Source organism: Castor canadensis, chromosome 14 (assembly GCF_047511655.1).
Source record: "Castor canadensis chromosome 14, mCasCan1.hap1v2, whole genome shotgun sequence".
NCBI lineage: Eukaryota > Metazoa > Chordata > Mammalia > Rodentia > Castoridae > Castor > Castor canadensis.
The window spans coordinates 105,727,502-105,751,661 of record NC_133399.1 but is presented as its reverse complement, the minus strand read 5'-3'; the positions used below and the strand labels follow the sequence as shown (position 1 = coordinate 105,751,661).

Sequence of the window (24,160 nt, the reverse complement as noted above, 5' to 3'; positions counted from 1 at the left end):
ACGTGAGTCTGTGTGCTTGCCATGCCAGCAGTCCCTCCTGGGGCTGGGCTTGGGTTTCACTGTAGAAGCCTCTGCTGGGCTCTCCAGGATGTCTTCTTCAGTGGCACTTGTGTGAAGCCATCTCTGGCTCCCAGAGCTGCGCAGCCCCAGGATAACTGACCACTCTGCAGAACTTGTCCAGTCATCCAGAGGAAGTCAGCCCAACTCCCTCGCCCCACCAGGGCGTCTGCTAAATCCTCAAGCTTCTGTACCTGTTTGACCATTAAATGAAGTGACTGAGCTGTGCTCACCACTTACCACTCCATCCCTGAGAGAACTTTGTGGGTTTCACTGAATCTTCAAGTAAGCTGATTCTCTGCATCTCTTGAATGGCTTGTCTTCTTCCGTGACCCCAGGTAAGCAAGGTGACCCCAGGGTTTATGCTGTGGTGTTCTGCATGTGGACAGTCTGTGGGTACTTAGGAGAGGGTCATATCAGAATGCTGGAAATCGTCTCCTGCTGGGAAAATTTCAGCTTCCTGGCTGTCCTGCTGGGGCTGGCAGAACCCTGTGAGCTGCTCTGAATAGTTCAGTCTTAGGAGGAGTGGCTTTACAGTACTGACTCTGCTCTGTGTCATTATTACTACTGTCCCCTCTTCTGCTCATTTATTTATTAATTCAGTTAATGTCCTATTTGCTTAAATGAATTAAACAAACAGACCCCAGTGGTATTTACTGACTTGGAAGGTAGCAGGTCCTTGTTTGCTGGGGTGGACTGAGGCTGGAATTGGGGAGAGGATGCCTGCATCAGCTGAGGTGGTAGTGCATGTGACCTTTAAGCTTCCATCTGACCTTGAGAGGTTAAGCTCCAAGTTATTAAAGTAGGTGAATGTGGAAGCTAGATGTTTTCTCTCCATCCCTGAGGCACTGCTGGTGTGTCCTACTTGGAAGAAGAAACATTACCATTTCCTCTATTCCAGGGGCTTCCTCAGGGTCATGGTATCACCTGTGTGGAAGAGGTGGGACCCCTGTGCTTGGTGTGGGGTTTCTGGATGGCAGAGGGGCTGGGTAGCATCTAAGCAGGATCTCAGGGCAAGGTGGTACTTGTGAAAGGAGTAGAATGTGGCTCAGTGAGTGAGAAGTTGAAAAACCAGCTGCAGCTGGAAGATGGACAGGAAAAAGGGTCCAAATTACAAAGACTTCAATGGAACCAGGATCTAGGTGGGATAGGGAGGCTGCAATCAGTGGAAGGGTGGGAAGGAGGGTGCTCTGGGTGCTGGTGAACACCGGCTCAATGGGGTGTTCCTGTCTGAGCACTTTACATATGCAATTGTTTTCACCTAGACTTTTCTGTGTGCCTCAGTTGCCCAGATCTTAAAAATAGGTACATCACCCCACTGCCATCCCCTCCCTGAAAACTGCCAGTTCAGCCACGTAGGGGACAAGAGTCCAGTGCTCTTTCTCCTTAAATACCAGTGGAACTAGAGATAGAAGGTTACTCTGATTACTGCCAATCACCGGGAACAATTTCTCCTTTGGTTTCCGGTGACAAATTAATGAAATTATCATAGTGGGCTAATTACAAAGGATGCAGATCAGAGGCACCTGGCAGGAGGACATCCTCTAGAGTGGATTGAATTTCATTTGCACATTCTTCCAGAGAGTCCAGGATTTTTTGGTGGATTTCTAAACGATGCAATTTCCATGCGCTTGGATTCCTATTCACATTAATGGGGACATCATTCTTTTATTTAATGCACTCAGTTGAAAGGTGAAACAGATCATAACCCTGGAGTCCTCTTTCCCTGCACTCACCCAGCCCTGTTTTCTAACTTCAAATGAAAACGAAGCAGTGAATCTTCATGCCATGGGGTGATGGATGTAAGGAATAGCATCTTATAACTCTTCTTCATTATAACCAGCAAATAAAACTCCCAGGTGGTGCTGAGAGTGGAGGTAAGGTGATGTCTAAGTCACCGATCTCCACAGGTAATTTACGAGAGACTGGGTCACTTAATGTCCTCTGGGGCAGGGAGGGTGAAAGAGACAAAGGAATCAGAACGGCAGCTCTGTGACCTTTGAAGCCAGTGGGCATGGTGAACAGTTATGTCTGGCCGCAAGAGGTGAATGAGTGGTGAGAGTCCAGAATTCTTTCATCCCAGTTCTTCTCTACTGTCTCCTGCAGGGCCAACAGAGCTATGTCCCTTTGCCTGGCGTGTTGTTCGGCCCTGACAAAAGGATGAGGCAGTGGAAAGATTAGTGAATAAGGAATGTTCATTTATGAGAGCATGTGTTTCCCACAGTCTCTCTTCCTAAACTCAGTGGTCAGCCCTAATCTCCCTGCATCCTCCCCAGGCACCTTCAGAAGGAGGCTCTGCCCACCTGGAACGAACATAGTGAGAAACGGCTGTACTTGGAGTTGGAGAGGCAAGGGCAACAGGACACCCTGCCTCTAGCCCCTGGCAGTCCCCTTTCTACTTCCTGTCTCTGTGACTGTGATGACTTTGGTGCCTCCTGGTAAATGGGATCATACAGTCTATCTGTATTTGTATGACTGGTTTATTTCACCAGCATGGCGCCCTCAAGTTTCATCCTTACTGTAGCATGCACCAGAGTTTCCTTCTTTTTTAAGGCTGAGCAATCTTCCACTGCATATATGTACTATATTTTGTTTATCCAAAAATTTGTCAATGGACCTGGGCTGTTCCCCTCTTTTACACAGCTGACCTTAGTTACCTTCACTCCATTCAGATAGAGGAACGGAGTCTACTAAAGTCTATGTGGATTTTGAGCGACTCAACTCCCACCCATGAGATTAGGGGAATGCACAAATAACACACTATGGGTATTATTGCCTACATAAAAATACTTTATTATATCAAGTCACCAATGCACGCTTACAGTAGGAAACTTGTAACAGGTAGAAGTGTCAAAGAGAAACTGTCTCTAATCCCTGCTCCCAGAGATAACAGGTGGGAGAAAGATTTAAAGATTTAAAGAAAGATTTAAAGAGAAAAGAACAAGATGACAATGACAGCCTTCCCTAGAAAAGAGATAGCTGTGCTGCTTCCTTTGTAGTGGTGTGCTTGTGGAGGCCCACCAGGGGACAGACCCCTGTACCTGTGAGGGACAGAGACCCCAGACCCAGCCACTTCTGCTCGCTAGGGCCATAGAAGCCACTGAAGCTCAGGCCACATGGGTAAGGGCACAAGCCTTATGCAGTATTTGCAGAGGGATATTAGTTTGTAAATACATGAAACTGTACTCCCATAAAAGCCTGACAATTGTGCTCCAGTATCTGGTGTGTGGACAGAGAGGCTCCAGAGTGATGTGAGCATGGACAGAAGAGTGTGAACATGGGCTGCCTGTGGAGGTAGTTTCCCCTACCAGATCCCCTGGCCCTGCCATGTGGGGTCCCCCATTCTGGGAGAGCTTTCCAGAGCAGTCACCTCTGGGAACCCCCCCAGCCTTTCCCACCTCATTGCTGAGGCATTAGAGGGCCAAAATAAGCCAACCACATGCAAGAGATCTAGAAGGAAGCCGGGGAAATGCAAGGCAAGAGTGGAGTTCAGTGTGGCTCCAGGATAAGGGCAGCTGATGTCAGGGCAGTACTCTCCAAGGAGATGGGGATAAAGGTAATTCAATTTCTAATGAGTCTTTGAATTGAAACCTTCTGGTCTTTCCTCCCCCACACACCCTGGAACAGCTTGCTATAATAAATATGTCCTAGGAGTCATAGCACATCTATGATCACATCGAGCCCTTCCTACCACCTTTTCCCCAGTTGGCACAAGCCGTCTCTGCTATGCTGCGTGGCCATGGCACAGCCCTCAATGCTCAAAAGCTTGCACTGCACGAATGACCCGCATTTGCTCCCCACACCTGTCCTGGGAGGTAGGCAGGGCAGGGAGTGTGTAATCCCTGCATCAGGGGTAGCGAGATCCCAGTGGGGTAGAGTGACTTGGCCAGAATGCAAAGCCATATTTGCAAACTCCAGACCAGGTCTTCTCTCTTTCCAGGAGAGAAAAATATAGCTGTGTGACACAGCTGGGAGAGATAGAGGGTCACTGGTGATGTCTGGACTCCCTGCTGAGACATAGAGACATGGTGGGCTAAGGATGAGAATGATGGATTGAAGTGGCTTCATGAGTCTGTCAATAAACCAGTAACAATTCTGGCTCCCTCATGAAGGCGACTGTTTCACATTCTTAAAACATTCTCTTACCCATAGTCTCTGTCTGTCTGTCTGTCTCTCTTTTTGAAGTGTGGTTAAGACACACATAATCTGAAATTTAGTGCTGGCAGTATTTGCTGCTCTTAGAATATTATGCAACCAACCTCACTATGCTAGAACATTCTTCCATCCCCCAAAGGAAACCCTGCGCCCATGGTCTGTACTGAGAGTCAGTGGTAGATGTCTAGGTCGTATATACAAAGGGTCCCTAGCAGAAAACATCATGTCCTCCCAATAAAGAGGGTTGTTTTAAAAATAAAAAAAGGCTAATTTGATTGTGTAAACTTTTAAAGGTAATATATAATATGCTATCTTAGTGACAGGTGCTTTAAATCACATGCTTGGTACAATAATACATTAACTTAGAATGCTGCCTTCCCCAGTTCCTCCTGGTTGTCTACCCGCTCTGATGTTGGCGTCTGTCCATCTTATCACTAGGACCTTCCTGTGTTGGCGTTCCATGTCTGCACCTCATCACTGCCCTCTCCACCTGTCCAAGGAGGGTAGCTACTTCTTACTAATCCAGAATCTGTCCTTTTAAAAATAACAGCTTTTTAAAAATATGACTCACACATATAAAATTCATCCTTTAAAAACATGCAATTTGGTGAATTTTAGTATATTCACAGAACTGTGCAAACAGCTCCACTACGTAAATCTGGAACTTTTTCATTGCTCCAGAGAAAACCCGGTGACCATCATAAATCTCTCCCTGTTCCTTCCTCCCCAACTCCTACTCTACTTTCTGCCAATGTGTTTCTGTCTCTGTAGATTTCCCTGGATAGCTCCTACAAACACATTCAGTATGTCACTTTTTGAGGCTGGCTTCTTTCACTTAGCATGGTGTTTTCAAGGTTCATCCATGTGGCAGTCTCCATCCATTTTTTAGGGCTGAATCATATTCCATGGTCTGGACATACCATCTTTCATTCATCTATTTATCAGCTGATGAACATTTGGGTTGCTTCCACCTTCTGGCTACTGTGGTTAATACCTGTATTCTTCTGTTGTGGTGAGATGTTGTGGTAAGATGGGGCAGTGAGGCCAGAGAGATAGGGACACCAGTGCCTTTCCTTATTTCGTTGTCAGCATTGCCTGGAGCAGTGCAGCTGGCTGACTCTGGGGAAGAGGCTGGGGACAGCCCAGGATCCCTGCTCTTCTGGCAAGCCTCTCGAGGGCTCTTAGTTCATCTTTCACACTTCTGTGTCTCTAAGAAACAAAGATGCCCATTTGCCATTGGTGCATGGTCCTAAGAGCCCTTTCCTGGGCTTACTCAGTATCAGCGGAGAGACGGAGCCTTGCAGAGTCCAGCAGCAGCCCTGCTATGCCAGATCCCTGAGGCTGCGGGGACCAGGGCTGAGGTTTAACCACAGCCAGCCCAGGCCTGCCTCCTTCTGAGGGGAAACCAGATGCCCTCTGGAGCCCTGGATCCTTTCCGACCTGCACTCCTGGACCCGATGAAGCTTAGTCTGGTGTGCTTCCTCCTGATGCCAGCAGGTGAGTGGCACCTTCACCAGGTAAGACTTCATCTCACCTCTGAGCACGCACAGGCTGTGTGGAAGAGCCACCTGCAGGTGACTCATTCCCATGGTCTCAGCTGCATGGAACTTTAGAGGTCACTGGCCTGATGGCTGATCCACAGGGAGAAAGCAGAGGAGATATCTGTGTCACCTTAAATGTCCCAAGCCTCTGTGTTTGTTGTCTGCAAAATGCAAACAGTACTGTGGACCTCCCAGGGCTATTGAGGAGATGAGGGATGCCTGGGCCTAACACCTGGGCTGTGGTCGGCACTTGGGCCACTCATGGTGGCATTGCCATTGCTGCTCTGTTTGTCCCAGATTGCACTGTTGGCTTTCTGGATTTTACTCAGGCAGCAGAGCCCTGGAGTGCTGGCACTGTTTGTAGAACACAGTAAGAGGCGACGTGCACCATCTTATCAGATGGTTTCACAAAGCTTTATCCAGCTGATAAGTGGCAAATACCAGAGGTTTAAGAAAATGCAGGGAGATGCCCTAAGCGTGAGAGCCATTAGTAGGAAGTGACAAATGAGTGGGAAGTCACTCACCACCGCAGGTGACACCCCTCTCCCCTGCAGCTTGTCACTTGGAGACCAGGCATCTCCTCACTTGGAGATCCTCGGTGCAGGGCTGCATCTCCCTCTATGTCTGAGTACTATTCTACCTGCTGTTCCATGGCTGCAACCCTTGTTCCCTCACTTTCTTACCTAATGCGACAGAGGTGTTGGCATTTAGTGAGTGCTGACTGTGTGGCATTCTACCGCTGACTTAAGCCAGCGACGTAATGACAGACATCATTTCATGAACACTTACCAGAGTTTGTGATGGCGTCTGGATTCGAATCCTCATTTAACAGATGAGGAAACTGAAGCTTGGTGAGGATCGGTGCCTCTGCTTCGATGGGAAGTGGAGACCAAGCCACATGCCTACCTGCTTGACCTCACCAAGACCCCTCCTCTTCTCTTCACCTCACAGTGTTCGCACAGCGAGGCCTCCACACCCAGGCCGAGGACCGCCTCTTCAAACACCTCTTTGGAGACTATAACCGCTGGGCACGGCCAGTGCCCAACACTTCAGATGTGGTCATCGTGCGCTTTGGTCTGTCCATCGCCCAGCTCATTGATGTGGTATGCCTATCTTTCACCCTGCCCCTCTATGGGATCAGCCCCCAGCCCATCCAGGCCCTCTCTACAGTCCTCCCAAGCCCCAGCCCACCTCAGTTACAGCACAGCTCTGAGGCCACCCTTCCTGGGCTGCCATAGCTCCTGCCCTTTAGCTCAGGGGCCCCTCCTAGAGCACTGGGTGGCAGCTGAAGGTTTTTCTAAACACACATCCAGAGGCCCCCAGTGATTTGTGGGACCCTGAAGAATCTGGATGTTAGTGTCAGGGTGGGGGTGGCTGGGTTTGTGTGTCACATAAGAGGTTTTTCCTGTGAATAGAGCCCTGAAAGCCCCATCTGTGCACCCTTTCTTCTGGGCTGGTTCACCACTGTAATTGTTCTTACTGTCTCCACTTCTGGCCAGGATGAGAAGAACCAAATGATGACCACCAAAGTCTGGCTAAAGCAGGTGAGGGGCAAGAATACACCGGCTCCAGCCCCTCCTAGGAAAGTTCCTCCTGGGATCTTTTGCTACCCAGGGGCCAAGGAGCAGCAAGGTTCTGAGTTTATGGTCCCCAGACAGTGCTGCTTGGGGCGTCCTGGGCCAGCTGCTTGCAGACAGCCTCTTCTATGCGGCTAGCTCTCGTGTGACCAGGTTTGGAGTCCACAACCTGAGAATGTCACCCCTACACCCATAAGAGCCAAGTGACCCCTGTCCTGGAGGCAGGTATTTCTGTCCTGGAGTCAGTTTGCACGGCAGCTCACTGAATTGTAACCATAGCCACCTGGGGTTTTATTTTGCCGATTTTACAGCTGAGGAAAGCAGAGCACAGCTGGGCCAGAAAAGGGGGTGGCCAAGTGTGTTTGGCTCTGAGCCCCAGGCTCTTTGTACCAGATAATGCTCAGTGTTCAGCGTCTGTGCTGCCTGACAAACGACCCCAAACCTCATGGACTTTAAGCAATGCCCAGTCTATCACATCCCATGTCTTTGTGAGCAGGAGTTTGGGTGACTTCCTCTGCTTTGCATGGGACTACTAGCGTGCTCTGAGCACCTGGCCAGTGTCTAGTCTGCTCGGAAGGGTCTACGATGGCTTTCTTCACACATCTGTCCCTCAGCAGGGGTGTTTGGAAGGCTCTGGAAGGTTCTGGAAAAGTGAGCCTGGGTGGGCTCCTTGACTTTTCCAGGCACTCTCGGGGTCTTCCCTGGGGTCCCCAGCAAAAGAGTCAGATTCTCACTGGTGGCTCAAGGCACCCAAAGTGAGGATCCCGAAAGACAGGAAGTACAAACTGCTGGTCTTTTATGGCCCCAAACTGGTGCAGCATCAATCCCGCTGTATTCTATTGGTCCAGGCAGGGGAGCCCAGCAGGACGTAGACCCACCTCTTGATGGAAGGAGCGCCTAGGTGCAGATGGAAGAGGTGGTGGGAGAATATGAGAAGGAGGAGCTAGGCTCTGCCCACAGCTTCCTCTCCCTGCCTGGGGATGGTGGGAGGTGGAACCTGACCATCCATTTCAGAGGTGCAGTAAACCACAATGGTTAGAATGTTGGTTGACCTCTGTTTGAGTCCTTTGTATGTATTTATTTATTCATTCACTCTTTCACTCAATATCTCACTATGTAGCCCAGGCTGGCCTCATGATGCTCCTGCCTTGGCCTCCTGAGTGCTGGGATTACAGACAGGTACCACTATGCCTGGTGCGTTCCAGTCCTATTGAATAGGTGCCTTGATCTCTCTAGGCGTCCCACCTGTAATTGCTACCTGTGGCCTTGGATGGTGTTGGGCTGTGTGCCAGCTACTCAGTTCTGAATTAGATGCTTGGGTGAGAGGCTTTGAGCAGGTTTCTACTGATGCCGTTCACCCCGGAGTCATTAGGAGGTCACAAGGCTCATCTTTACAGATGTGCCAACTGGGGATCACAGCAAGGAAGGGACTTGGAAAGCCACATAGTCTTGTGTGTGGGGGGGGCGCTAGAACCTCAGTCCCCGGAGTTGTCCCCATGGTCTGGTCACTTGGGTCAGGGGTCAGGGTAGGAGGTGAGGAGATAGTACCACAGTGGGAGCCAGGCCACCCATTGGTGCCTCAGAGTAGCCCGAAAGGCTGTCAAGTTACAAACCTCTCAGAGCCTCACTTTCCTCACCTGCCAAGTGGGGTTGATACAATCTACTATGTTAATGTGCCCCAACTCGATGCAGGTGTCCCCACATGTTGGCTGAACCTGAAAACCTGAGAGGTAGACTAAAGAGAGAATAAGAACCCAGTTTTGAGGAAGAAAACCTGATATGAGTGGATCTGCTGGGCAGGGCACACAGCACCCACTCCATGCCAGGGGCCCTGGGCGGGGAGGTCTCTGGAGCACTTTTTTTTTTTTTTTCGTGGTAGTGGGGTTTGAACTCAGGGTCTCCTGATTGCTATGCAAGCACTCTACTACTTGAGCCACAGCCCAGCCTGGAGGGATCTAAACCCCTCTTCTCCACTGTATACCCCTGGAGGTTGTTTTCCCTCTGTCTGTCCTCATTGTCCTTGTCTGTAAAATGGGGGAATGTTTGCAGCAGCACAGCTTCCCCAACAGCCTCCCCAGGGAGGCTCTTCCTAGATGAAGGTGTATAAACGCTTTGTGACCTGAGATGCATGGGAAACGAGTGACTTCACTACAGATGCATGAAGTGACCCACCAGTTGTTCACTTGGGGAGAGGCAGAATGAGGACCAGAGTCCAGGCTAGAGGGACAAACATGCCGTACCCCTAACTTTGGCTACTGAAGTCAGGACAAAGCAAGGGGATTGGTTATCTAAGTGTAATTTGCCTGATTCCTAGGTCAGAGCCCTTTCCTGGCATGGCAGCCCCTGCTATTCTGTGGGGCTGGATGAAGGGAGATCTTGGGGCCCAGAATTCACAGCTTTGCACAGTGATGAGATCCCTCCCCACGCACAGGAGTGGAACGACTACAAGCTGCGCTGGAACCCAGTGGATTTTGGCAACATCACCTCCCTCCGGGTCCCGTCGGAGATGATCTGGATCCCCGACATTGTCCTCTACAACAAGTAGGAAGCCTGGGAGGACCTGGGGGCCTGGGCAGGAGCTGGTAAAGTGGACTCGGGGGAGGGGCGCCCCCTGGTGTTCAGCTTCAGAATTTCCTTCTAACGCACCTTTATTTCTTTGATTTTGTTCTCTCACTTGTGTACGCTAACGTTATTGAGCACCTAGTGTGTGCCAGAGTATTAGTTGGACAAAAGTTTGCCGATTCTGAGTATTCTTTGAAAAATGTGATACTGGCTCCATAAAAATTCCTAAGGGTTTTAAAAGATGACAGTATTGTTGAAACCGGCAAGAATAGGGTTGCCCTTCAAAGGGGACATATTCAACTAGTATGGTTTTTTCTTTAATTATGTTATTATAATAACAGAATTCAGGACCAAAAGGAACCAACTGATCATAACAATTAGAAGCTAATATAAGGCAGGAAACAGTCTAAAGAGAGTCCCAGTGGACAAAAATGAATTCATTAATTAAAATAAGTTTTTGATATAAGAAATTGAAATCTAAAAAAAAAACAAAGAAAGAAAGAGAAATCCATACTTTCAGTTGTGTTTGATATCAGGTAATTCTTCACTGAAAAGTTGAGAAGTTAAAATTTGGAAGATGGGTTCATGCTTGTCTAAAAATACATTTTTTAAAACAGGGCTTTAGGAAGCACTACTACTTCCTTGAGACATGAATAAGGATGAAGAAGTTTTGGGGTCACATAATTTTGGATAACATTGTCTGTCAAACAGCCTCTCCCCAGGCCTCTGGAAAACATCAGAGCACAGTAGCATTTGAGAGGCCATTGGAAGTCCAGTGGCATAGAAACTCAGCAAGCCTGGCATTCACCAGTCCATAGGATTCTACTTTGAAAATGCTATTTTTAAACAATAAAATAAAGGGGAGGATCACTTCTGAATTTTGTGCCTCCAGATAGGTCATAGGGAATCAAAAAGAATTCCTTATACTGTCTGGTTCTAGGCAGGCCTGGAGCCCTCTTGCTTAAGCCATCTCTGCAAACACACATTTATCACAGTTACCTGGCAGGTGCAACACGGCAGGTGCCTCCTGTCTGCTGCTGCTGTGGGACTCCCAGCCCCAACCCCTATGTACTGGGGAGCTGGTACCTAGGATCCTTTTAGTTTCTGCTTCCTGTGCAGAGGTCAGAAGCAAAGTCCTATGGTAAGATAAAACCTAGAGTTTAAAGACTAACAATAAGCTTTGGCCAGTGTTGATTATTACAAGAGATTCTTCTGATGGGACAAAGGCTAGTCCAGACTCTGGAAGACATTTAAAGAAGGGTCTGTTCTACTTCTGCATGCTGTTCCAAGTTCATAGGCAAAGGATGGAGGAAGTTACATCATTCCTTCCCCAAAATGGGAGTGTTGCCACCTAGTGGTGATTGTGTAAAATGACCAAATGCCTATTATTATTATTAATTATTTACCGGCCTCAAATTTATAATCCTTTTGCCTCAGCCTCCTGAGTACTGGGGTTACGGAAGTGAATCACCATGCCTGGCTTTTTTTCCCTAATTTAAACTTTTGCCGGGAGTGTTTGTTACTCTCTTTCGATGTTCCTGTTTCCAGCAGGCCTGTACCTCTACCCCGGAACTACTGTATGGGAAAAAATTTTCTCTCCTCTCATGTGTTCTGGTTCCTGGGATTTAGTGTTGCCTGTGGAAATTGTAGGGGAAAGGATGGGGCTTAAAGACTGCATTGCACCACTACCCAGGGTTTGTCAGGGACTCAGGCTTCCAGAACCCTGCCTCCCTGGTCATCATTGTTCCAGTGTCCCCAAAGTCCCAGTGTGGGTCTTTGATAGCCCAGTTCCATGCTGCCACCAACTTCATCTCCCACCACCCCAACTCATGTCCTGCCCTGCCGATCCCAGCGCACCCTGTAAGTTTTGCATCTGGACTGACCTGTTCCTGTTCTTTCACGATCTTTGCTGCTATGCTCTACTCAGATGTCTCAGCCAAATCCTACCATTCTTGGTCAAGACCTTGTCCTAATAGCAGCCATCCCCACGACCCTGCTTGTCCCAGTTAGAAAGGCCACTGCCCCTGGAATCTGGGAAGCATCCCAAACACCGTCATAGTGTTGTCGTCAAACTGCCTCCCCTATGGTGAGGTCATCGGTGACTGTATTATTTCCTGGTGGTCCCTGCCTCATGTTTCTAGAGGCCCTGGGTGAGGCTGGCTTTAAAATGCACATTTAATACGTGGGCTCCTGGAAGCTTCTTCACCAGCCAAAATGTTAGATCTCTTCCGAACAGGAAATGAACACTCCAGGTGGAAAGTTATGAACCTCCACTGCGGGGCTGACTCGCCATTTGCTGGTGAGAGAAAATACACTCAAAAATCATCACTCTAAAATTAAATGATAGAAATAGGCAATCAAACTACATATATAACCCATGATCCCAAATATGTAAAACTATTGATATAGAATCTACGTGACAGTCAAATATATATGACACATATAACGCCAAAATGTTAATAATGGTTACTTTGAAAGTTTTTGGTGTGCTCCATCTCCTTCAAAATTCCCACTTTTGCAACTGAAACAACGATATTTGAAAAGACAACTCAGGTATGTCTGTCTGTTGGAGCATCTCATACAATTGCGTGAAAGGTGCCACTTGGCCAGTGGATAAATTACTGTTGTTGGGTTGCCTGCGTGTGCAGGACCCCCAGCTCCTCTCCTCTCCCCTCCCCTCCCCAGTGCAGATGGGGAGTTTGCGGTGACACACATGACCAAGGCCCACCTCTTCTCCACTGGCACAGTGCACTGGGTGCCCCCGGCCATCTATAAGAGCTCCTGCAGCATCGACGTCACCTTCTTCCCCTTCGACCAGCAGAATTGCAAGATGAAGTTCGGCTCCTGGACCTATGACAAGGCCAAGATCGACCTGGAGCAGATGGAGCAGATGGTAGACCTGAAGGACTATTGGGAGAGTGGCGAGTGGGCCATCGTCAATGCCACGGGCACCTACAATAGCAAGAAGTACGACTGCTGTGCGGAGATCTACCCCGATGTCACATACTACTTTGTCATCCGTCGGCTGCCACTCTTCTACACCATCAACCTCATCATCCCTTGTTTGCTCATCTCCTGCCTCACCGTGCTGGTCTTCTACCTGCCCTCCGAGTGTGGCGAGAAGATCACACTGTGCATCTCGGTGCTGCTCTCGCTCACTGTCTTCCTGCTGCTCATCACTGAGATCATCCCATCCACCTCTCTGGTCATCCCGCTCATCGGGGAGTACCTGCTCTTCACCATGATCTTCGTCACGCTCTCCATTGTCATCACAGTCTTCGTGCTCAATGTGCACCACCGCTCCCCCAGCACCCACGACATGCCCCGCTGGGTGCAGTTGGCCCTGCTGGGCTGTGTACCCCGATGGCTGCTGATGAACCGGCCCCTGCCACACCTGGAGCTCCAGGAGCCCCGGGGCCTGAAGCTCATTCCCTCTTATCACTGGCTGGAGACCAATGTGGATGCTGAGGAGAGGGAAGGAGAAGAGGAGGAAGAGGAGGAAGACAGATGGGTGTGTACCGGCCACCCAGCCCCCTCTGTGGGTGTCCTCTCCACCCATGATGCCCTACACTTGGGAGTCTCAGGGCCCAAATCTGAGGCTCTGTCATCACAGGAGGGTGAGATCTTGCTGTCACCTCGCATACAGAAGGCACTAGAGGGCGTGCACTACATCGCTGATCACCTGCGGTCTGAGGACGCTGACTCTTCGGTGTGTTGGGACTGGGTGAGGGTTCCCTCCCTGGGTGACTCTGTCAGCTTAGCAGGGAACATTCTCACCTCAGGGCATTGGCTCATGCCAACCCAGTCCCCTTCATTGAAGACTTGTCTTCCTCACGGCCCTGAGGAGTCTGGACTCAACCATGAGAGAGATGTCTAGTTGACAGCTCTGTGGATACTTACTGGCTGTTGGCAGAATACCATGAGGTCGAGAATGTCCCCAGCTCAGCCCAACTGAGAGACAGTGAGCAGGGAGGGAGGAGTTCAGACCCTGGTCTCTGTCATATCCTCCTTTCACTACCGCCTCTAGGAGGTGGGGGTGGGCGAGTGGAAAGACAGACTGCGTCAGCCCTGCACTGGTGGCCTCCCCCTGTGCTGGAGTATCTCCTCTTCTCCTTGCTTATGGGCTCTGGGCATTTCATGTATGTCACCATTCATCATAAACCTTACAGGCTCTTGGTTATACCGAGTGGGCTTTTCTCTCCTTCTCTGTTGTATACCGAATTCAGTATCAGGATTCATCTTATCAACACAGGAAGGTTGTTACTAGGTGGCCTTGGTGAATAGATGACATTAACTACTAATGGGAGCTGGTAGGAATCTAAACCTCCTTTGCCCGGGCTCTGAGCCCAAACCCCATAAAACCCACCCCCCACTCCCTCCTGCCCCGGGTTGCACCTGTCTTAACCTACCTCTTTTTCCTGCATATCCTGCAGGTGAGTGGGGGAGGCAACATGGGGCAGCACAGACCTCTGTAACTGTACCTGCTGAGCGCTGCTTTTAAATCACTCAGACCCCAGAGGGTTCATGCCCCTAGGTGGTTCCAGAACCTCTGCTTCTTCTAGCTTCCTGAACCTGGCAGCAGAGAACTCTGGGCTGGGATAGGACAAGGATTCTAGGAAAGGGTTGTATGAGCCTTGAGCTAACCTTGCTTCTCCCTGCACTCACCTCTCCGCCTCCACTGACCTTGGCCTTTCAGGGTTTCAGTGGGGTGATTGCTGCTGCCCTGCAGTCATCCCTACAGCGGCTGGGCATGGGAAGGGCACTTCCCCTTCCCAAGCCTGGCCTCTCTCACCGTGAGCCCATTTCTACTTGCAGGTGAAGGAGGACTGGAAATATGTTGCCATGGTCATTGACAGGATATTCCTCTGGTTGTTTATCATTGTCTGCTTCCTGGGAACCGTCGGGCTCTTTCTTCCTCCCTTTCTGGCTGGCATGATCTGACCTCAAGTCCCTTGTGTTGGCTCCAAGGTGGAGTTGCCAAGCATCTTCTGACCATCTTTAACTGTGGCTGCCTCTGGTGTATCCTTTGGAGTGAGCATCTTCTGCTTGTGGTGCCTCTGTGAAGCCCTAAACTGGTCCAGTCATAGAAGCTTTCTTGAGACAGTTGTCTTGACATTACTGTGGCACCCATTGAGACTGCTGGACTGGAAGCCCTGTTCTGGACACTGAGGAGCTAGAAAAGATGCAGTAATTTGCTCTCCAGAAGCATGCAATATGACTGTGTGACAATGTGAGGAGGAATGAGATGCTCCTGGAGGAGCTAGGAGCACCCTAATGACAGTAGGGTCATGGGAATGGAGTGTGGGACCAGGACAAAGAGAAACAGAAGACGCCCTCAAGGAGGAGCACCTGGGGAAAAGGGGAGGGCAGTATGTTAGGGAGAAAGCCAGGCTGAGGTGAGGGAGGCTGAAAGGCAGGTGGGTGTGTCTTTGAACCAGGCTGAGAGGACATTCAGAGTCACTCAGGGTACAGGGAGCCCAGAGAATCAGGCCTCTCCCAAGCTCCATTCAGCCCCGAGGGCCAACCTCAGCTAATAGAAGTGAGCACTAGGCTCTCCAGAAAGTGTAGAGACCCCGAGCAGGAAGTAGAAAAGGGCAAGCTTCTGGTTTCCCTTCAGTCTTGCAGTCCCCTCCTCTGAAACCCACACATCTCTCCCTGTCAAACCCAGAGGAGACCTGTCCACCTGTGACCTTGGCTCAGGCCCTGCTTCTCACTTCTCTCCCGAGATCCCCATTCTAGCCTCAGCTCCTCCCTCCCCTCGCAGTCCTCTGCCTCCTCTCCCCTCTGGGGCTTCCAGATGTGATCTGATGCAGGGATGTTTGCCATGTTATTCACCTGTCCTGTCCACCTTGCATGTAAGTAAAGTGATTAAATAAAGCTGAGTCTGTTGCTCTCAACAGTGTGACCCCTCTTTGCCAGCCACACCTCAGTGTCATCAGGCAGTTTTAGGGAGAGTAAGAACAGAAATGTCACATTGCCCTGGGTCTGCCTGGAAAGCTGCCTTTGGCTCAGGTGCCCTTGCTGCCCACATGGGAGCAAAGGGCAGGAGTGCACGCCTGACCCCACTGCCAGGTGTGTCACCATGTGCATTTCTAGGCTAAGGCCCTTGATCTGTGCCCAACATAAGCACAATCGATTTCTTCCAGGGCTGTGGTTCAAGGTCACCATTCTCCTGCAAAGGGCAGATCAAACAAACAATCAAACAAACCACAAAGCAAATGGCAATGATTTTAATTCAACCACAAGTCAAATAGAAAGAAGGTAGAAGAATGTTCTACACAAACACATGAGAAAGGGAGGGGGCAGAAGAGAAAAGGGGGGGGAGGGAGAAAAAGAGGAGTATGAAAATGGGGAAAGTAAGCAAGAGAAGACAGATGCAGGAAGAGAGCAGATCACGGTCCAAATTCTGTTCTGGCCTCTGTCTCTCTGCTTCTTCCCCTAACGTGTGGTTTGATAACAGCACGGTGTCCTGTGCTTAGATTCCCAATTAGCTTGTTCCTGGACTATGTCCCAGGTCCTCCCTCAGGAGGGCCCATGCTGTCAGTCCAGACCAAACTCACATTAAATAAATTCCAATATACACTGTACAAGAGCTCCAAGCCCTTCCCTCATCTCATCAGCCTCCTGACCTCCAAAACAAAGCTCCTCCCAGGCCCCACTGTGCATCAGGGGACACTTGAGGTCTGAAGAGGAAGGAGAAGGGATAGCTTGGTTTCCAAATGGGGCCCACTATGTCCATGCATAAAGCCACTTTGGCTGCTGGGGGCACCACTGTGACCCCAGCGCCCAGGCTGGGGTGGAGGGAGTGGCTGGCAGCAGCGGTGCCCCCTCTGAGCTATACATCTCTCCCACCCCATGTCCATGTCCAGAGTCCCCTCCGTCCAGCTGCATCCCGAGCAGCACAGTCTGGGGTAGAGTGGGGAGGGGGGTCGTGCAAAGTGGCGAGGGAAAGGCTCCTGCCGGCCTTCCCCAGAAGACCACATGACCAAAGGCAAGGCAGGGGAGGTACACGACAGGTGGGGGTGGAAGATGCAGGCAGGTGCCCCCACCCTCAGTCACTCTGCAGGTGGGTGGGCCAGGTTGGCCTGAACCTTGGCCTGGTCCACGGCATCTAGCAGGTTCTTGGCGTCCACGGCCAAGGTGTGGGAGGCGGTGAGCATCTGCCGCTTGCACTCCTCGCTCAGGGAGGTCACAGCGTTCTGCTGGGCCAAACGCATCTTGTTGATGAGCTCTGCCAGGTCTTTGTTGAGCAGCTTCTGGGTCCCCTCAATCTGTGGGAAGAGCACATGAGAATTCGGGGTGCTCAGAAGGAGAGGGGTGCTGACTGGGGGAGGCAGAGGTTCTCTGGGGTCAAATCGGACCCAAGCCTGGGCTGAACGTAACTTTCTCTGTAGGCTGGAGCCGGGTCCGCAAGGATTGACACAGCACACGTCCCAGACTCCATTCAACCATGTGCCAGCAGCCTGAACCAGCCTGGCAGCATTCCCTCACATTGACTGACAGTCAAGTGTGTGGTCAGAGGTCCGATGCATTCACCATTTTTTAGCTGTCTGCTGTCAAGTCAACAGTTCAGGCACTATGTTCATTTTATTATTATAATCATTACCACTGTATCCCCAGCACCTAGCACATTCTGAGCACATAGTGAGAGCGCAGAGATATTTGACAAATGAAATAAAATGAGTAGTCGCCCCGAGAGCTCCCATTGGAGCTGAACTAGGAGATTCACTCTAGAAGCAGACCAGGGGTCAAGGGCAACCTCAGCCCTTTGGTGGGACCTGCCTGCATGGGGCTCCTCCGTGGGTTGTGGCTGTCACCCAGAGGGAGACTGGAAAATGTCCGAAACACCCCTGCCTTGGGCAGGCACAGACTGTACATGGTGACAATGATGAAATGTGCCTCATGGCTGACTACAGGAAGGCAGAGAATTGAAGGGATCCGTAGGAGGTCTACAGCTGGTTCCCAGATAGACAACTGATCTGTTTCCTAGGGCCATAACAACAAACTGCCACCAACTTAGTGACATAAAACAACACTGTCTTATTCTCTTATAGTTCTGGAGCTCAAAGTCTAAAATGGAACACAAGGTTACGGACAAGGAGTCAACAGGGCTGCAGTCTTTCAGAGGCCCTAGGAGAGAGTCTATTCCTTGCCTTTTCTCAGTGCCGAGGCTGTGAGTTCTGGCTTCTGGCCCCTTCCAGCAACACCACTGCAGCCTCCAGTAGCAGCATTACTCCAACTTCAGCTTCTGTCATCACCCTCCCCTTCTATCTGACTCTGCCCTTCTGTCCCCCTTTTATATGGACCCTCTGGCTACATGGGTCCCACCTGGACTACCCAGCATCACTCCACCTTACATCTGCAAAGCCCCTTTTACAATGCAGGTTCTTGGATATGGACATTTGGTGGGGGGGTGGAATTACTTCACCTGCCATGGGTCCCATTCCAACAGAACACTGAGACTGCCATCTGGATGGCAGTGGTAGTTTGCTATTTCACTGACAGAGTACAGAGGGTGACTAGGTAAGGGAAGTAGGCAGGGAAAAAGGAAGGTGCACCCTTTCTTGTATATCTTCATTCAAGAAGAATTCAGTGCAAACACCTAAGACCTGAACTAGGAAATTCACCCCAGAAACTGGCCAGGTCTCTGGAGGCCACTTCAGTTCTCTAGTGGTGGCTGCTCAGATAGGCTGTAAGAGCCACCTGCTGGGAACTCAGCAGATACAAATGAGGCCACCCAGGTGGCTCCAGTGGGAAACACAACTAGGGATAGCATAGAGGCATAGGGGAGAAGTGACAGATACGGCACTGTCTGGGACGAGGACACTCACCTCTGTCCTTGAAGATGATGGCAAGGAGGGCAAGAGGTCGTCCACACTCCCAATAAGCTTCCGCAGAGTCAGCCCCACGTTCTGGGAGAGCAAGGTCCAGGGTAGTCGTTACCTTTTGCTTTTGGAGAGAGTCTCCCCTCCCCCAACCCGTCCCCAGCCACAGCACTCCTGGGATGGCACTTGCCCTCTGAGGATGTCTGTCACCTGTCTCCCTGGAGTCTGCTGGGCTAGTTTACAAGGAGGTGCAGCCTCCTTTCTTCCAGAGCTGGGATGCACAGCCCCCACCTCCCCCATCCCACTCCTGCCCTCCCAGTCACCTTCACCACCACCACGTAGCCCTCGGGGGGCAGCTGGCAGAGCTCATTCTTGAGTTCCAACACTGCCCGCACCAGCTCCATGACGTTAAGGTACACCATGTCATCAGTTCGGTCCAGGTTGGCAGTGGGCTGGATGGACTGGGGAGAGACAGATGGCTGGGACTCTTGGGGGATCCAGTAGGACCCTACGATGGCTACCATTTATTCCTGGGCAGGCATGCTTCCAGGGCAGTGGTTCTCCATTGGGAAGCTCTACCAAAATATTGGTGGTGGCCTCACACTGTCTTTTGGACGCTCCTTGGGTGATTCTAGTAAGTAGCCAACATTGAGAATCACGGTTCCAGAGTAAAGAAAACCAGTGCCACCTACACTATTGCAAGGACAATGGGGTGCCATTTGTCAAGTGGGGAGACTCAACAAAGGAGGGGCCACACCCTTTACTCCCTGGGTCACACCAATAACCTTTCCTGCAGGTCAGGGGCCAGGGCACTAGAGGTTGGTCCTTCCTGCTTTTTCATGAATTAGCTTTGTGACCTCAGGCAAGACACATCTCCTCTCTGGGCCTTATCTATATAATGAGGACACTGGACTGGATTATTTATAAGGGCCTTTGAAGTTCTCAGAGCCTATAGTCACCAGTCTGGTAGAATTCTAACTTGAATTCACCCCAGCTTTGGTAGAGCTGACATACCTGTGCGCCCAGCCGCGGTGGCTTCTGTGGGGGCCCTGTGAACTCCGCTGCAAAGGGAAGGGCAGTGAGTGAGCATGGTGTTTTTCTCTTTCCCTCTTTTCTTACCCCCAGGAGACCTCAAGGATAGAAACCCAAATTCCAGAATGGCAGGAAAAATAGCATCCTGGTTTCCCTGGTTTCCCAGTGGTCAGAGACAAGCTCTGTTGTCCATTGTACAGAAAGAAAAAGTCAAAATCTCAGCAGAGACACAGTGAGTGCTTGAGAGTCCCAGCTCTGGCTTATGCTTCCTCCCAGTTGAACATGGCCTTGACTGTGGGAAAGAAACTGGACACTCTGCAGGCACAGAGGCAGCTCATGGGTAGATTTGTGAGGTAGATCCATAATGGTCTGCCATGCTTTGCACTCCACCTGGCTCTACTCTCACCTCTACCACTCAGGAGTGCATACACTCCCTGGTTCTTAATTTTTATCTGTAAGATAAGAGGGCTAGACAAGAAGGGACCTTGGAGTCACTCTGCCTGCCCTCAGATCTGAGCTGTGCTAAATTAGTCACTGTGTGTGACACTGGGCAAGTTGCTTAACCATCTTGTGCCTCAATTTCATCCTTTGTAAAATGGAGACAAATTGTACCTGCCTCATGGGGATGTTCTGACATTAACTGTGTTCACGTTTGTGAGTGACTTAGGGTTGAACCTGGCTTGTGTTAAGTTCTCTGTGACTATTGTCATTGCCATCATCGTCACACTGTCAGCAGCACCACCCCTCTTCCTTTCCCTCTTCCTAGGGAAAACCAGAGGAGCTAGGAGAGGTAGGTGGAGCTATTTAATGTTCCTTCACAAAACAGAAAGGGAGAGTGGATCACTGACTCCTCCGAACAAATGCAGATGGGAGATGAACGAAGAATAGAAGTGAACGACTGAGACAGATGAGAAAAGGTACAAGGCAGGCAGCAAGTGACAGGCTGGGTGAAGCACAGGGGGAGAGTTCTGTCCAAAGCTGACCCTGTCTGCACATTCAGATGAAAACAAGGCAGATGGCTCTTAGAATCACAGATCCATGCTGCCCTTGCAGGGTAGGGAGCAAGGACAGGGGACCCACACAGACAGATTCCCCAAGAAAGAGCAGAAATACTCACTGTAGCCAGCCTCCTTCTCTGGGGTCTGCAAGAAAGGGAGGAAAGAGGTCAGTCACTCCTGTGGCTCTGAGGACCACCCCGTCCCCCTTACTGCCCTCCACTGTGTATTTAGAGATTGTAGCCATGTGCTGAGGACAAATGACATTCTGAGACACCAAGGTAGCTAGAATCCCATGAGTGCTCAGGAAAAGAGCTGCATGAGTGGCTTCCCAAGATGGGAAGAGACGGACAGACCCAGGGAACTGGTATAGGGGTCCTGGGGTGGGGGCGAGGCCCTCCCAGGCCTTGGGTCTAAGAAGAGGCTTCTCTGGGAGACTTACCAATGGGGACTTGTCATTCATGTAAACCATGGGATCCTGTAGAGGAGAAGATCAAGGCAAAGACTTAGAGTTGTGGAGCCAAAAGCTCAGAGAATGTATGATAAGCATTGGCTCCAGTCGGCAGGGAGGCAGACAGGACACAAATAGACCCATGATAGGGAAACTACCCCCAGTTCAGGGCTGGCTCACCAAGGATTTCTCCTCCTGCCTCAGCCACTGGTAATCTTCTACCATTTGCTTCTGCTGCTTGTCCAGGATTTGACGCATCTTGATCTTCTCGGCCTCCCAGAGCTGCTGGGCCTCTTCTCGGCTACTGGGTCGGATGAAGTCCTCCTCCTGGCAGGACAGATGCAGTGAGCCCCATCCTCAGACTCAGGGAAGGGATGATCTCTGAAGAACCCCGGGGAAACCCAAAGCCTTGACTTCAACAGCTGCTCTTTTTTCTCTTGTAGGTTTGTTCTTAAACCCCACCACCACATGGGTAAAGAGTTATTGTCAGGTCTCAGCCTCCTGCATAGACCTGGCTGCAAAGGGATGCCAAAACTCCAAAACACACAGTTCATCATGCACTGTATTCAAGTTATCACGTGATCTGTCAATGACATTTTAATTTCAAGTGACTGCCCTAATATTATTATCTCAATTGGCACTGTGATGGTTGCTGTTATTGATTTAGAAATGCAAAGCCAGCCCCAAACCCTTTGGCTTTTGTCATGGTGGCAGGTCTGGAAGCTTCCAGGGGCAGTGATGGTGCTTCTGGCTCCATGGATGTGCCTATCCATTCACCATGCTGTTCTATGAAAATGTACCTTTTGTTAAGATAATTGCTTGGGTGATTTAAATGGATGTTAGAAGATATGTATGAGCTAAGAAAGAAGATGAAGAACAAAATTTAAAGAAGTATAGCTTTATAGATATAAGATAAGGGCTTCTTCTTGCCAGCTTTATTAACCTAACCCTTGTTTTCACTCACCTGTGTGGCTTTGGACCTATTCTTAGTTTTAGCTGATCAAGGGTGTTGATGTTTTGCTGTTTTCCTTCAATCTCTCCAGAATTGATTTGCATAATTATCTTCTTGGCCCCTCCTAACTATTTTGCTTTTATTCTACTGCACCTGATCACCTTGGCCTCTGGACTGATGGAGGGAGAGTGTTAAGGGAATCCTTCTGATCGCATAAGGCCCAGGGTGGCCTTTGCCAACAATAGGGTTCTTCTATGACATGAAAGCTAGTGGGCCCCTCAGATCTGGCTATGGTTTGAATATTCCCCAAAGTTCATGTGTTGGAAACTTAATCCCCAGAGCAGCAATGTTGAGAGGTGGGGCCTTTAAGAGGCAATTAGGCCACAAAGGCTCTGCCTTCATGAACACGAGGGTTAATTATCACGGGAGGGAGCTCTGATCAGTGGATGACCTTTTCCTTATGCTCCTCAGCCCTCTCTCACCCATGTGACGCCTTCTGCCATGTGAAGACATAAAGAAAGACCTCACCAGATTTGGCCCTTGATCTTGGCCTTCCCAGCCTCCAGAACTGTACGAAATCAATTTCTGCTGGTTATAATTTACCCTCCTCAAGTATCCTGCTGTAGCAGTACAAAATGGATTCAGACCGCTCCTTTCCTTTGATGTGATTAGTTTAGATACAATTCAGTTAAAGAAAATGCTAAAAACTCATCTCTATGTACTTTTAGCAAGCCATAATCTCTGCCAAGTCTCTTGAAATAGTTTCCTACTAAACCCTATAAATCATACTTGAATATTATAATACCGTTTAAAAATAGTTCTTTTGGGATGCTTCTCCTAGTGCCTATTGAGCTTCAATCACCAATCTCAGTTTCTAGCAATACTTTTCCTAACCATTTAGGTTTCTTGCTGAAATATTGTTTGTTCATTAGTGTTTTCAATAACTATTTATTAAGCAGCTGCTGCATGCAGGCATGGGTCTGGGTGCTAGGAGAAGTGACTTCTAAATACACACTGTATCTCTTTTTATAGGACTAAGTAAGCAATAGTTAGACCAGGGTTTTGCACTCCTACCCTGACACCATCCACCACGGTGTGATGTAGCTGAGAGGTCTTCACCAGAGCTGAGCAGATAAATGAAACTGGGAGCGACATAAAAATTTTTTGATATAAAGTACCCAGCCTCAGGTATCTTGTTATAAAAACACAAAATGGACCGGGCCACTGATGCTCCAAAATGAGGGACTATGAAGGCTGTAAATATGCCAATACTTGTGAACACAATGATAAGGCCGCCCCAGGCTACAGACAAATACTGGTAAGCAGCAATTAAGTGTACAAAGTTCTAAATACAGAGCTAGTATTTATAAGTGTAAGAACAATGCTTGAGCTAAAGGAGATTAGAGTAAATACAGATAGGAGGAGTTACTGAAGTCCAGAAGATACCATAGAGTCTTAAAGGTAAGAGAAGATTTCTACCACTTATATGCCTTGTGTGCACTAGGCCTGATCTGCCAAATATTTTAATAAACATATATTAGAAGACTTAGTGTGCTGATTTCTAATTTAATAATAAAACTAAAGAACAAAATGAGAACTTTAAAAACCTTGCACTTGTTTAGGCTGGTTTGGCTGAAATGCACCCCAGGTATAAGACACACATCTTAGAAGGAATAAGGTACTTGTGTTTTTAAAATAACTCACGAACTGTGACACCTTCCATAATTTACAACTCATCCTTTCAGTCTTATTTCCACCTCCACCTGTACTCCCCTTGTTCTAGCCAAACTTCTCTCACTTGCCTGTGGGTTTTTTTTCATCACTCAGTTGTGGCTTCTACTGTTGCCTCTGCCTCTTCCATCCCCCACCTCCCAGTTTCTTCCTGTCCAAATCATTCCCTCCTTCAAGGCCCAGCTGGGGAAAAAAAGCAGTTGGCAGGAGTTACTCTCTTCCTTGAACTCCCACTTCGGGCCCCACAACTTTCTGGCTCAGGTTATAGGTGAGCTGGCACCT

The 24,160-nt window shown here is 49.5% G+C and overlaps 2 protein-coding genes across 11 annotated transcripts in view; one reads left to right on the top strand and one right to left on the bottom strand.

Annotated features, from left to right (window-relative positions):
• Positions 1 to 8: 8 nt before the first annotated feature.
• On the top strand, positions 9 to 15,776 carry Chrna2 (cholinergic receptor nicotinic alpha 2 subunit). Of its 2 annotated transcripts, XM_020182000.2 has the most exons (7): positions 9 to 395; positions 5,490 to 5,709; positions 6,705 to 6,856; positions 7,253 to 7,297; positions 9,762 to 9,871; positions 12,578 to 13,601; positions 14,708 to 15,776. In XM_020182000.2, exons 2-7 carry the CDS (start codon positions 5,622 to 5,624, stop codon positions 14,831 to 14,833), a joined length of 1,545 nt encoding a protein of 514 aa, XP_020037589.2. In that variant the 5' UTR covers positions 9 to 395; positions 5,490 to 5,621; the 3' UTR covers positions 14,834 to 15,776. The 2 variants fall into 2 exon arrangements, with proteins under 2 accessions (XP_020037589.2, XP_073911315.1); XM_074055214.1 differs by lacking the exon at positions 14,708 to 15,776 and having other exon boundaries at positions 12,578 to 13,864.
• Positions 15,777 to 16,106: 330 nt separating this feature from the next.
• Positions 16,107 to 24,160, bottom strand: part of Ptk2b (protein tyrosine kinase 2 beta) — a 115,148-nt gene continuing 107,094 nt past the window's right edge. For all 9 annotated transcript variants that reach the window (XM_074055208.1, XM_074055207.1, XM_074055205.1 and 6 more), the window contains 7 exons: positions 21,376 to 21,522; positions 21,187 to 21,222; positions 20,867 to 20,891; positions 19,732 to 19,778; positions 19,041 to 19,178; positions 18,724 to 18,804; positions 16,107 to 17,163 (listed from right to left, as the gene is read on the bottom strand). In XM_074055208.1, the coding sequence (XP_073911309.1) occupies positions 16,948 to 17,163; positions 18,724 to 18,804; positions 19,041 to 19,178; positions 19,732 to 19,778; positions 20,867 to 20,891; positions 21,187 to 21,222; positions 21,376 to 21,522 (690 nt within the window). In that variant the 3' untranslated portion in view covers positions 16,107 to 16,947. The remainder of the gene's footprint in view (positions 17,164 to 18,723; positions 18,805 to 19,040; positions 19,179 to 19,731; positions 19,779 to 20,866; positions 20,892 to 21,186; positions 21,223 to 21,375; positions 21,523 to 24,160) is intronic.

Excerpts from the sequence above, each read along its gene's own strand:
- Chrna2 (XM_074055214.1), top strand. The coding sequence starts at position 5,622 with ATGCCCTCTGGAGCCCTGGATCCTTTCCGACCTGCACTCCTGGACCCG. Across the intron at positions 7,298-9,761 it reads CCAAAGTCTGGCTAAAGCAG|GAGTGGAACGACTACAAGCT; the intron begins GTGAGGGGCAAG and ends CCCCACGCACAG. Across the intron at positions 9,872-12,577 it reads GACATTGTCCTCTACAACAA|TGCAGATGGGGAGTTTGCGG; the intron begins GTAGGAAGCCTG and ends TCCCCTCCCCAG.